At 35.1% G+C, this 11,914-nt stretch overlaps 1 protein-coding gene across 2 annotated transcripts in view; it reads right to left on the bottom strand.

The window, feature by feature from the left end:
- Window positions 1-418: 418 nt before the first annotated feature.
- Window positions 419-11,914, bottom strand: part of LOC149800445 (uncharacterized) — a 101,017-nt gene continuing 89,521 nt past the window's right edge. For both annotated transcript variants that reach the window (XM_089957251.1, XM_089957252.1), the window contains exons 6-7: window positions 4,777-4,901; window positions 419-605 (exon numbers count right to left, since the gene is read on the bottom strand). In XM_089957251.1, coding sequence (XP_089813377.1) covers window positions 583-605; window positions 4,777-4,901 — 148 coding nt within the window. In that variant the 3' untranslated portion in view covers window positions 419-582. The remainder of the gene's footprint in view (window positions 606-4,776; window positions 4,902-11,914) is intronic.

Below are 11,914 nucleotides of genomic sequence, written 5' to 3'. Positions count from 1 at the left end.
ATGCATTTTGTAATACAGACGTTTTAAGGTTATACCATACTGCATCAAGATCTAGTTACATATCCCTGATCAGTAAAGGGATGATGTTGTGGCATTTGATAGTTATTTGATGTAGCGTGTGACCTTTATCGATGCAGTAGTGTACGACACAGGGGTGTAAAATTTGTTTGATATGGTGTACCCCAACCCTCCTAAAGTGTCATGTGATGGATCATTGAGTACCTTCCTTAATATGAAAATGTTTTGAAACGAAAAGATTGTTTGTGTAATTTACATGATTTATTTTTTAAAAAAAGATGTTTTGTGGTTTATAATTTTTTTTTTGATCGTTTATTCAATTCATCAGCTGGATTGATTTATTTTGTCACACTTAAATACACCTGATTATAATGCAAAACAAAACAAACGTACACATATATTCAAAGCACCTGCTAAATTTATTTCTACAAGAAGTAAAACAAGTGTCGTCTACTATACATGTATAGATGATTTTGTTTATTCGAACCTATCCTACGACTACATAACGGCTTTGCCTCGGCTTTCATTCGTCATTTATGTGTCTGGCTGCTTGCAAATCGAATATTATCCTACGATCGGTGCCATATCTGAAATTAAAAAATTGAGACTTTGTCGTAAACGTACAAATTTACTTGCACATTAATTTCATTGCTTTCTTTTAAAAGTAACGTTCTTCGGAAGGAAATCCGATGATGCTGAACAAATGATAAGTACGGGACCTAAGATGTCCACATCTATAAACTATAATACTAAATAAGTGATGAGTACGGAATCTAACTTGTCCAAAGCATTAAATTAGAATGCAAATATAAATGATGAGTGTTGTACCTAACTTGTCCACATCTTTAAATTATAATACCAAATATATGACAAGTATGTGACCTAATTTGTCCACTCATATAAACTATAATAATAAAAAATCAACGAGTACGAAACCTAGCTTATCCACATGTGTAAATTAGAATAACAAATATATGACAACGTATCGACAGTTCTAAATTAAATACTGAATATACGACGAGTACCGGACCTAACGTGTCCAAACCTATAAACTAGAATGCTAAATAAATTATGAGTAAGGAACATCACTTGCAAACTTATATAAATTAAACCACTAAATTAATTATGCGTGCGGTGCTGATTTGTCAACATTTATAAATAACAATATTGAATAAATAATGAGTTCGGGACCTGCCTTAGTCACTTATATAAAATATAATACTAATAAATAATATTACGGGACATGACTTATTTACATATATAAATTAGAATAATGAATAAATCATGAGTACGGGACCTGAATAAATGTATGTATGTATGTATGTATGTATGTATGTATGTATGCCGATAGTTAGTTTGGTACGTTTCTTGATAGGTGCAAAATGCATAATACGTTATGTATTTCCAAATGTCTATCTTCGGAACTAAAGAGCAAAGTTGGCGAATCTTACAATATTCACACATTTTAAAACTTGTAAACGTATATACACAACGTCGACTTTGACCAGAAGAATAACGTTATATAACCTTGATGTTGGGACAGAATAACAACGATAGATATCTTTGATATAAGGACAGAATAATAACAATACATACCTTTGATATAAGGACAGAAGAATAACAATACATACCCTTGATATAAGGACAGAAGAATAACAATACATACCCTTGATATAAGGACAGAAGAATAACAATACATACCCTTGATATAAGGACAGAAGAATAACAATACATACCTTTAATACAAGGACAGAAGAATAACAATACATACCCTTGATATAAGGACAGTAGAATAACAATACATACCCTTGATATAAGGGCAGAATAGGAGCCGCTCTACATAAATTATTAATGCATGAGGGAGAAAAAATACAAGGTATTATTGGCTGCAGAGAATGCTGGCAAACCTCAGTTTTACCTTCGTGAACCATGGCTGAAATTTATTGTGATATTATACTTGTGGAAAGTTGTCATCATCTAAGCACACAGCTGACCAAAATGGCTACTCCCATGTGCTCACATTGATCAACCAGAATGTTTCTAAGGCACACTATTTTTAGTAGTGAGTAAAATAGGGATAACTCATTTTACCAGACTAGATATTGCTAGCTTCTGAAAGAACAATTAATGAACTATCACATATATGAAATGTAAAGCATTCATCGAAAAATCTTTTTACAATTTATATTTAAAGTATGGGAAGTGAAAATGACCAAGGGGAACTAGCGGTTTTAAGATAGGTGTACATCTGAAGTAAGGGCAAGCAGAACACTATATTACACTCATCAGTTATACAGCATAACAACAATAATAATAATAATAATAATAATAATGATAATAATAATGATAATAATAATAATAATAATAATAATGATAATAATAATAATAATAATAATAATGAAGACTTTGTATAGCGCCTAATCTTTAGAAGCTCTAAGCGCTTTACAACTTTAGACAACACCTATAAGATAAGAAACATAATAATATTATTACAAAAACAAACAAAAAACAACAAAAAATATGAAATTAGAAAAACATTAAAAAAAAAAACATGCTGAGAATATTTCAGGTAGGAAACATTAGTAGGTCTTTAAGTTTGCTCTTGCTGTCAAAATGAGTTTTGAGAGCCCTCTTGAATGTGATCACTGTGTCTTTGTGCCTAAGTTCAGTGGGCAATTCATTCCACGTTGCTGGGCCCTTGTATGCAAAAGAACGCTGTCCATATGACTTTGTTTTCATACTTGGAATAATGAGTATACGATTGTCAGAAGAGGAGCGTAAGTATCTTGCTGGTGTGTACACATGAGTGAGGTCGGAAAGGTATGTTGGACTAGAGTCCGACAGTGAAATGTAGCACAAAGAACAAATTTTGTATTTGATTCTGGATCGAATGGATAGCCAGTGTAGGGTACAAAGCAGCAGGGAGGTGTGCTCTGATCGTGGTACTCTAAGTATGATCCGAGCAGCTGTGTTTTGAACTTTTTGAAGTTTCTGGAGTACATATTGAGATGAACCAGACAGAAATGAGTCACAATAGTCCAGTCTTGAAAGTACTAATGAACACACAATGTTTTAGTGGCATCAACTGAAAGATATTTGCGAATTGAGCTGATGCGTCTCAGCTCAAGATATGCAGCCTAGCATATGTTCATGACATGTTGGTGCAATGTAAGAGTACTGTCCAGAGTAACACCTAGGTTTCGTACTGATTGTGTGAATTTAATGTTGGCGTTGCTAATATTTATTGTTTTAGGTAAAGGAGGTGAATGAGAAAGTCTTTGTGTTGTGACCAGAATGGCCTCAGTTTTATCATCATTCATCTGCAGCTTATTACAAGTCATCCATGATTTCACCTCAGAAATGCACCTCTCTACACCTTGGATGGTAGCATCAACTTCAGTTGTGTGGCTAGTTTTGTATATTTGCGTGTCATCAGCATACAAATGATGAGACACTGGATAATGATCTATGACACTTCAGAGCGACTGAGTGTACATAATGAAGAGATCAGGTCCAAGAACAGACCCCTATGGAGCACCGCAACATAGATCAGCTGGGTTGGAGTGTATTCCATTTGCAGATACAATTTGTGTCCTGTTGACCAAGTAGGACTTCAACCACAGTAAGGCTGTATCATGAATGCCAAATACATGCTGGAGACGGTGAAGTAATATATCATGGTCTATTGTGTCAAATGCTGCAGACAAATCAAGGAGGGTGAGGACTGTAATCTTTCCACTATCAAATGCAGAGAGAATGTCATTAACTACTTTTAAAAGAGTAGTTTCAGTACTGTGGCAAGGGCGATATGCAGATTGTACATTGCTAAAAAGACTGTTTGAATTTAGATGAGATACAAGCTGGGATAGAACATCCTTTTCTAAGATTTTTGAAATGAATAGGAGATTAGAACCTGGGCGCTAGTTCTTTAAATCGTTATGTTTTGGTGTTGGTTTCTTCAGCAGAGGCTTTACAGTGGCAGTTTTGGAAAATGATGGGAATTCCCCAGATGAGAGAGACGTATTAATAACATCAGTTAGTGAAGGCTATACTGGATCTAAGCATTCAAGCAGCAGTGATGTTGGAATTGGATCAAGTTCACATGACTTTGTAAGTAATAAAGGGAAGTAAAAGCTATTTTAATGATAGCAAAGGCCATTTTATAACATCCGTTCTGAAAACAGGAAAGTTAGTATTTTTATATAAAAAACTAACTTATGCAAAAAAGAATTTTGTGGCTTTACTGCAGACAAGTATGGACATTTCTGCCATTTTAATTCTTTTTTTCAAATTGTCGTGTCTGATGTTCTCAGCATTGATATAATGCGTGAAAATAAGCTCATTGTTTGCATTTTACACTTGCTTACACAGTATGCCTTGTGACAGTATTGTGTTCGTAATGACTTTAATTATGGGGAAATTATAATTCTTACAATACACGAGTGAAGTCTATATAAATTTAAAATTATTGCTTTACGTGAAAGAAAAAACTATTGTAAAAATATTTCTTAACATTCACTTTAGTGAAATAAAAATAAACGATACATCGCATTGATGGTGCGACAGAAGAAAAATGATACAAACCATTGATGTTGGGATATAATAATTGCAGTACAAACCATTGATGTTGGGATATAACAATTGCAATGCATACCATTGATGTTAATATAGAAAAATGAAAAACATACCACATATGTTAGGACAGAAAAATAAAAACACATACCAAAGATTTTCGGGCAGAAAAATAACGATACATACCATTGATGTTTGGACAGAACGTGACAGTGGAAACCATCTTAAAGTAGTTGTTATATTCATTGACGTGGTCAGGACACTTCTGGTGTATTTTTTGAACTGCACACCTGTGTTGGAGGGCTTGTACCCTGTAAAATAATCATTAAAAGTCATGTGTTGGGTAGGTTGTAATGTGTAAAATGTTCATTAAATGCTTTTTATTAACATTTGGAGCGACATTTTCCAAAAACAACCCCTCCCTCCCCAACACTATCAATACTTTCGGTTATATTTAATTTTTTGGGATAGTGTTCTATTTTCTCTGGAGGTTTAATTTCACTATACTCGCAGTTAATGTGTGTCCCTCGGGGGAAAATCATTAATGAAAATTAAAAAACCCCAATAAGTATGTTTAATAATAACGAATAAAAACTGTTATATATATATATATATATATATATATATATATATATATATATATATATATATATATATATATATATATATATATATATATATATATATATATATATATTTGATTTAATTATATTTGACTCAATGAATATTTATTTCAATTCAATTATTTCTCATTTTTTATATTTTTATTTTTCATTACATGTAAATTTATTCATTGGAGATGATACTTTTTCCAGAAAATAGTTTTCCCTTGACTGTTTGTTTTAGCAAACACCAGGTGTTGACCTAGGTCTTGACCTTGATTCAAAATTAGTAGCAACCACGTAAATAAGTTCTATTTTTATTTTAAAATGATAGGTTGTTGTCGAGGTCATGATTTGACTACTGATTTAAGATGTAAACAATTTATTATTTTATTTCTTAGAGTAAAATGACTGGGTCTTATCAAGGACATACAGGGACTATGTGATTTTTTATATGTAAACATGACCACGTGACCTTTATCCTGGTCCGTAACATTCAAATTTTAAACAGTCGTATTAGCGAAGTAAACACAGTTGGGCTATTGCACTGTAAAGTGAATGTTGTGCCGTTTGGAGTTATTTCAAATTATTTGGATTCATAAGGATTAATTCTTGTTTTTCCCAGGAAAAATGTGCTTATGTGAGATTATGTGAGATTCTTGAACAAAGACAGCTATTATAAAAAAATTTATTCAGATTTCCAAAAACCGGAATTATATTTCTTGTTTCTACAACGAACTGTTGACTTTAACACTACATGTTACATCATACGTCATCGTCTTCCATCTTGGATTCTTCGTCGGGACTCGAACTTGAAATAATTAGAGCATTTTATTATTAGGACTTCAAAAATTGTATTCGTGGATTATTCTTTGATTATTTTTGGATTTGATTCTTGAAACCGTAAGTTAATATTTTGTCATTTTTACAGAATTTTTCCAGGGGAATAAATTATTTTTTTTCAAAGCTCGTTGTTTTCACTCTTTCTTGTGTAATGTTTATTCGAGCCTAAACACGTAACACAATAAATCTCATAGAGAAAGTAGTGAAGTAATAGCGTCATAAACATGTATAACATCAGAGGAAATTGAGTCCTTGACAGAAAAAAAAATATTTTCTACAAAACTGATTACATGCAATTTGATGACTAAATAACTCCTGCAAAATAAATCAGATGCATCATTTCAAATTTGTTTCTTTCTATGGTGGCGGGAGCTATAGTAACGTCACGTTGCAGTAAAATAAATATCATACTATACAACAGCCACAGAAACGGCGGAAGAAGTAAAATTATGAGTTGGTATAGTGAATGACAGTTGACACCAGTTGGTGTTTTGCTGTTTCTTGTGTGGTTTATCTTTCATTTATCATTGTACTTGAGATATTCCTGGTTGTATTGGGAGGAAAGAAGTTGAAACAAAGTATCAAAGAGAATTACCATGGTAATATTCAAAGGCACGCATTCAAAGAGACGTTCAGCAATGCAGCTATAAAAGAACACTGAGCAATCAACATTTGGTTCGGATCACCTTAGTATAATGTGAGCGGGGAATTGTAACTAATAGGTCCAATTTTGTTTTGTTTTAGACTGATATAGGTCGATTATTATGAAGCGTGGTCCATGAATAGTTACCACATCGAGTTAGAGGATGTTACCACATCGAGTTCGAGGATGTTAAGAAATAGTGGCAGCTTTTGTCAGAGCATTATATGACATTGCGATAAGTCAACTATCATGGATTTAATAAAATTGAACTATTTGTATGGGTCAGACACCCTGTCTTTCGCAAAATCTTTGACAAGATTCCTTGACGCTTGTAGCGAAAAGAACGGTGTCGATGTTCAGTTCCTATTATAAATAAACCAGGAGGTTTTCTGCAGTTTCGTTTAGTAACTTATCGTCGCAGGTCCATTGCTCATCACTCTTTTGAGCTCTGGTGAATAGGGTCTTGTGGTGCCTCTTCGCGCTCCATCCTCTGAATACCTAGTTACCTGATGCTAATTTGTGATATATATATATATATATATATATATATATATATATATATATATATATATATATATATATATATATATATATAAAACTTTGATGATATCTATATAATGATGATGTCATCAGAGTTTTATTAATGCAAATGCATGCTATATTTCAAGTTTGACGACATTCTTATAAGGCGTATTTTCCACCACAAAAAAGACTGCTGAACAAAACACATCTCAAGTTGATATGAGGTGTTAACCTTAATGCATATTTGCTCGACAAACTCTTTACTTTAATCTTTAGTTTTAACGTAGACTATGGCTCCGAGGCTTGACACACAGAGCGGTTGTTTAGATGTTCGAAGAAGGACGGATCGAATCCTACTTTTTGGTGTAGCCTATAAATTGACAAACGGGCCAGGTCAGCTACTTATAATTAACATTGGTAGTATACTAGTTAATTTATGTGGCGTTTGCATTAAGGGGAGTCAAACACCTTTACTGAATAATTAAAACTTTAACCGGGACTAGCTGGTAAAGAAGCCACACCATGCTACGTGTTTTGGCTTTCCTTGCCGTGCGTCCTTATCAATGCAATCAAGAGGATAAACCGAAACGCTCAAACTGCATAGGTCAAAAGTCTGATTGACTCTGCCAGTGAATATTTACACTGGGCCATATTATCCACTGATTATACAGTTCGGACCGGACATGGAACAGCTACATTGTACGGGAGAAATGCTATCAGGTAGATGAGGTAGCCATGTCTTACGATTTCTTCTGCCAAACAGACACGAATTCAAGTTGATCATATTATGTTTAATCAGCTGAGTAATATAGAAAGGTACACATAGGCGGCTTGACGAAAGGTTTGACTGAGGTCTTGTCAACATTAGAATTGGTGCTAAGATCATGCTAGTATATAGGTATTTAACTTTATAATATTACGTAAGAAGGATAAAAGGTTAACTAATGTGTAATCTAGCCCACCTGACTACAGGTGTGAAGAGCGTATTGTTGGAACATTGACTAAAGCTGCCATCTGATTCCAAAAATGGCCTGTGAGAGTCTGAAAGAAAATATATGTGGCATGTCTATTTCTGCTACCAGGATATGTATAACAATGACCCATTTCACGATATGGACGTACTCTTTCTACCAGTGATACAATAAAAAACAAAATGGAGTGCTCAAAATGAGTAAAATAACAATAAGCCCCTTAGGGACTAAACTGAGACAAATGTTGCATCAGATTTGTCGCGCATATGCAAGCTCATTTTGCTTCCATTGCCCAGGATACTCTATGTCATTTCTTATCGTGACACTATGGGTGCAGTATTGAGCCGAAACGGGCGACTGGGAATCGTTGATCGTTTAAAGTATACACCAGCCGAACTATTGCTCGTGAAACAGCGCGTTAGATGTACTCTCTTCAGATGGAATGTAAAGCGAGAGGGTTATGCGGCAGGATGATATTAAAACTGATTATAACAATACGTTGGCCTGACTGACCGACTATGTGTTATAGGAACTCATGTTAGCACAATAGGTAATTTAAAGAGCCACACTCAAGTTTACTTGTAAATTTGAGCGCAAACGTAGCAGTATGTTACTTGTATTTGCAAATGTAGCAGTATGTTACTTGTATTTGGCAAATGTAGCTGTATGTTACTTGTATTTGGCAAGCAACCGAGTTGTCGGTGGTTGCTACTGAATGATTAGAACATTAACATGTGCAGTATAAAAGCTAGATAGTACATTCGTAGCTAGCCGATACGTAAGCTCATTTGATGTCCACGCTGTCCAATCATATCATAACAGCTGCTCTGGTGTTTTGCTGCCGACTTTACCGCACAATAGGAAGTAGGCGAAGAAGATGGCATTGGAAGCTTTGTCACGGAAGAGCTTCACGTGCCTCTGGACAGTTACAGCATTCATGTCATCCAATATTATTCGTTGTTTTAAAGCAATCATAAAGCATCAACTCTACGCTTCTCCTTGAAGAAACGAACTCACATAAGTTCTTTTTATTCATACCCTCAACAAAAGTCAGTACATTTGTTTCTAAACATATATTTTCTAGTCTTCGTAGCATCTATCCCGTTTTGATATTTCCTACATTCCATTGCTATATTCTACAATTCTTTACTTTTGTTTTGCAAGTCTTCCTCTAATCTCAACTTCTTAATTTTTCTTGTCATTAAACATAACCTAGCCCAAACATAGTGTAGTTTTCCTTAAGTTCCTCTTCTTCATGATGGATTCGGCTCCTTTTCTAACTGTTTTGTTTCCTTTTCGAGGTTTAAAACCGTTTCTCAGCACAAGAAAGGGTCTGTATAGCGGCTAGTATAACTGGTAAGGAAGAAAACGTGAAAACCACGATGAGAACCACTGACCCACCATAAGCTCTTGACATCTTTCTCACATACCCACATTGGTCGAGGCAACGCAGATTGACACTAAATGACAGTGATCGGTAAAGGCGAGCGCTTTAGGCCAATGAGGGTCCCTCTTTTCTACCTGTTATAATCTAACATAGCGTATTACACATAACAGATCTTTTTCCAAACTGAAAATAGTTGCTAGTATATATCATCTAATTAAAATTCTCCATTTGATTCTGTTATTTCTTTACTTTTATTTTTTTTTCGTCTAAAAAATTTAACATTTATTTGCAGTATAATCATTTATGATCTGCAGTAGCATTTGGCTACCTTAGTATGCTCTAAAGTTACTTCTTGGTTCTTCGAGGCATTTTCAAACGTCTGTTCAATGACTTGTCATTAATGATCTGGCAGAGAAAATATCCATATATTGCAACGGTAATTCCACCCTCCGCTTTAGCTCGTTGTGTGTTCTGATGCAAAGTGCATTGGATACCTTTGCTTTTTAACTATCGATCTTGACATTCATTTAGCAGTTCTAGTGATATTTGTATTTCCCATCATCTTAGGCCTCAGTGTTACAAACACTGATATGACCCTGCCAGAGCACTCGTCTTTACACTTGCGCACGAGTTTCTTGTTCACAGTGTTGTTGGACAGTAGATAGTCGCTCGTGTTGTACAACCCCGGTTCCCTGAGCAAGATTTTTTAAATATTCTCTAGCTCCATTTTCATGATCTTTGCAATAATTAATCTTAGTTTGGTTGTAGCACACCTTGTACATATACGGCTTGTTCTACTCAAGTACCGCCTTACCGACATATATAAATATATTGAACTATATATGCTTCTATTTTAACTGTAGACGGCTACAAAGTTACCATCATAAAGCTTGCATGATATATTAACGCATGGTCTGTTGTCAGCCAGCACGGCGTGTGACGCTCTAGCAGACTGGCAAGAGTGTTTGCTTGTAAATCACCAGCAAAATCAAAGCACTTGCGCATTCTAGTTTTTTCAGGGTTGTGACAAACAGCAAATTATTCATAATCTTCAAATATATGTTTATATAGGAGGTTATTTCACAAAGTCGTGCACATTTTTTTAAAACACTGATTTATATAAAACAGCAGCATACAGTAGTGAAAGCGTATCTTTTCTTGTGGGTAGCTGATGGATGCAAGCAGTAAACTTACACAGTGCCAGATTATGCTGTTGCTCGCTCAGTCATTCCTATGGCACGATAAACGCTTTTAGTGCTCACGGAAAGTCTGTGTGGATGTCATGAATCTTGTCCACGAGAATCTCGTCCAGGTACACCTTAGTATGGAACATCTAGACAAATCTGCCGTCAAAGACCATTGTTTGGTTAGCAATGCGGTTTGCTCTTTTATATCTACCCAACGAAAAGCCTCCTCTTGTGAATTAATGCATGATCACCTAACCGTATTGGCTGTGTTTATCCTGCTAAACAATGTATGTGGTTGTTTTCGACAGTTCGTAGTAATCATAAGTGGGGTTGCAATCACTGAACATCGAAAACCCACCACTTATATCTTTGTAGATAAACAAATGCTTGTCTAGGTGGGTCAAACGTTTGAGCTTCGTTTTTGTGCTTTTGAACAGCTCATGCCCTGTGTTACTATTTGGTGCGCATCTTCAGGTCTGAATAGCTCCATTAACGTATTGCCAAACGACTCAGAAGCGTCTAGGATATAATTCTTTACAATGACCACCACCCTTTTTGCCCTGAGTGGAACGGAAATGTGTCCTTATTTGTTACACTTAAGAGGCGATTATTTGATTAGTTTTTAAAAACTCTCTTCACAGCGTACAAACTCCAATCAGAAACATGGTTCATAGTTCTGGAGACTTTCAAGAACACAGTGATTGTCCCTTTTATAATCTGCTGCACCTCATCAATCCGCATAGTGACATGCTTGGTGAGTAGGTAGTTGTGTTGATTTCTCAGCCATCCCGTTTGCCAGCTTGAACCTTGAAAGAAGTTGCAGATTGTACCATTCAGCAGTCGTGCCATTTGTGAGGTTATGCGCATGTGGCATTTATGGTAAAAATTCACATCGCTTGGGCCTCAAGTTTGTGCCCCATTGCGATAGTCACGCTCTATTCAACCAAGTCGTGTGTTCTTTCCTTTCGACAAATGACGCTTTGGGTGGAGATCTTTGCTATGAAGCGTTGCAATTCATGTTACTGATCACTTTATTATAATGCTCCTTACAGCTATAACAAGTACTCTGACCCTCCATTTGATCTTAAGCCTCAATTGCTACTTATACCTGAATTGTACAATTATATTATAAATCTGTACTAATCCCTAACTGATTATTGTTAATGCCT

Source organism: Sinohyriopsis cumingii, chromosome 5, assembly GCF_028554795.1.
Source record: "Sinohyriopsis cumingii isolate HCF-2022 chromosome 5, ASM2855479v2, whole genome shotgun sequence".
Taxonomy (NCBI): Eukaryota; Metazoa; Mollusca; class Bivalvia; order Unionida; family Unionidae; genus Sinohyriopsis; species Sinohyriopsis cumingii.
Note: the sequence above shows the minus strand (reverse complement) of the source record. Positions and strands in the feature narration are given on the sequence as shown.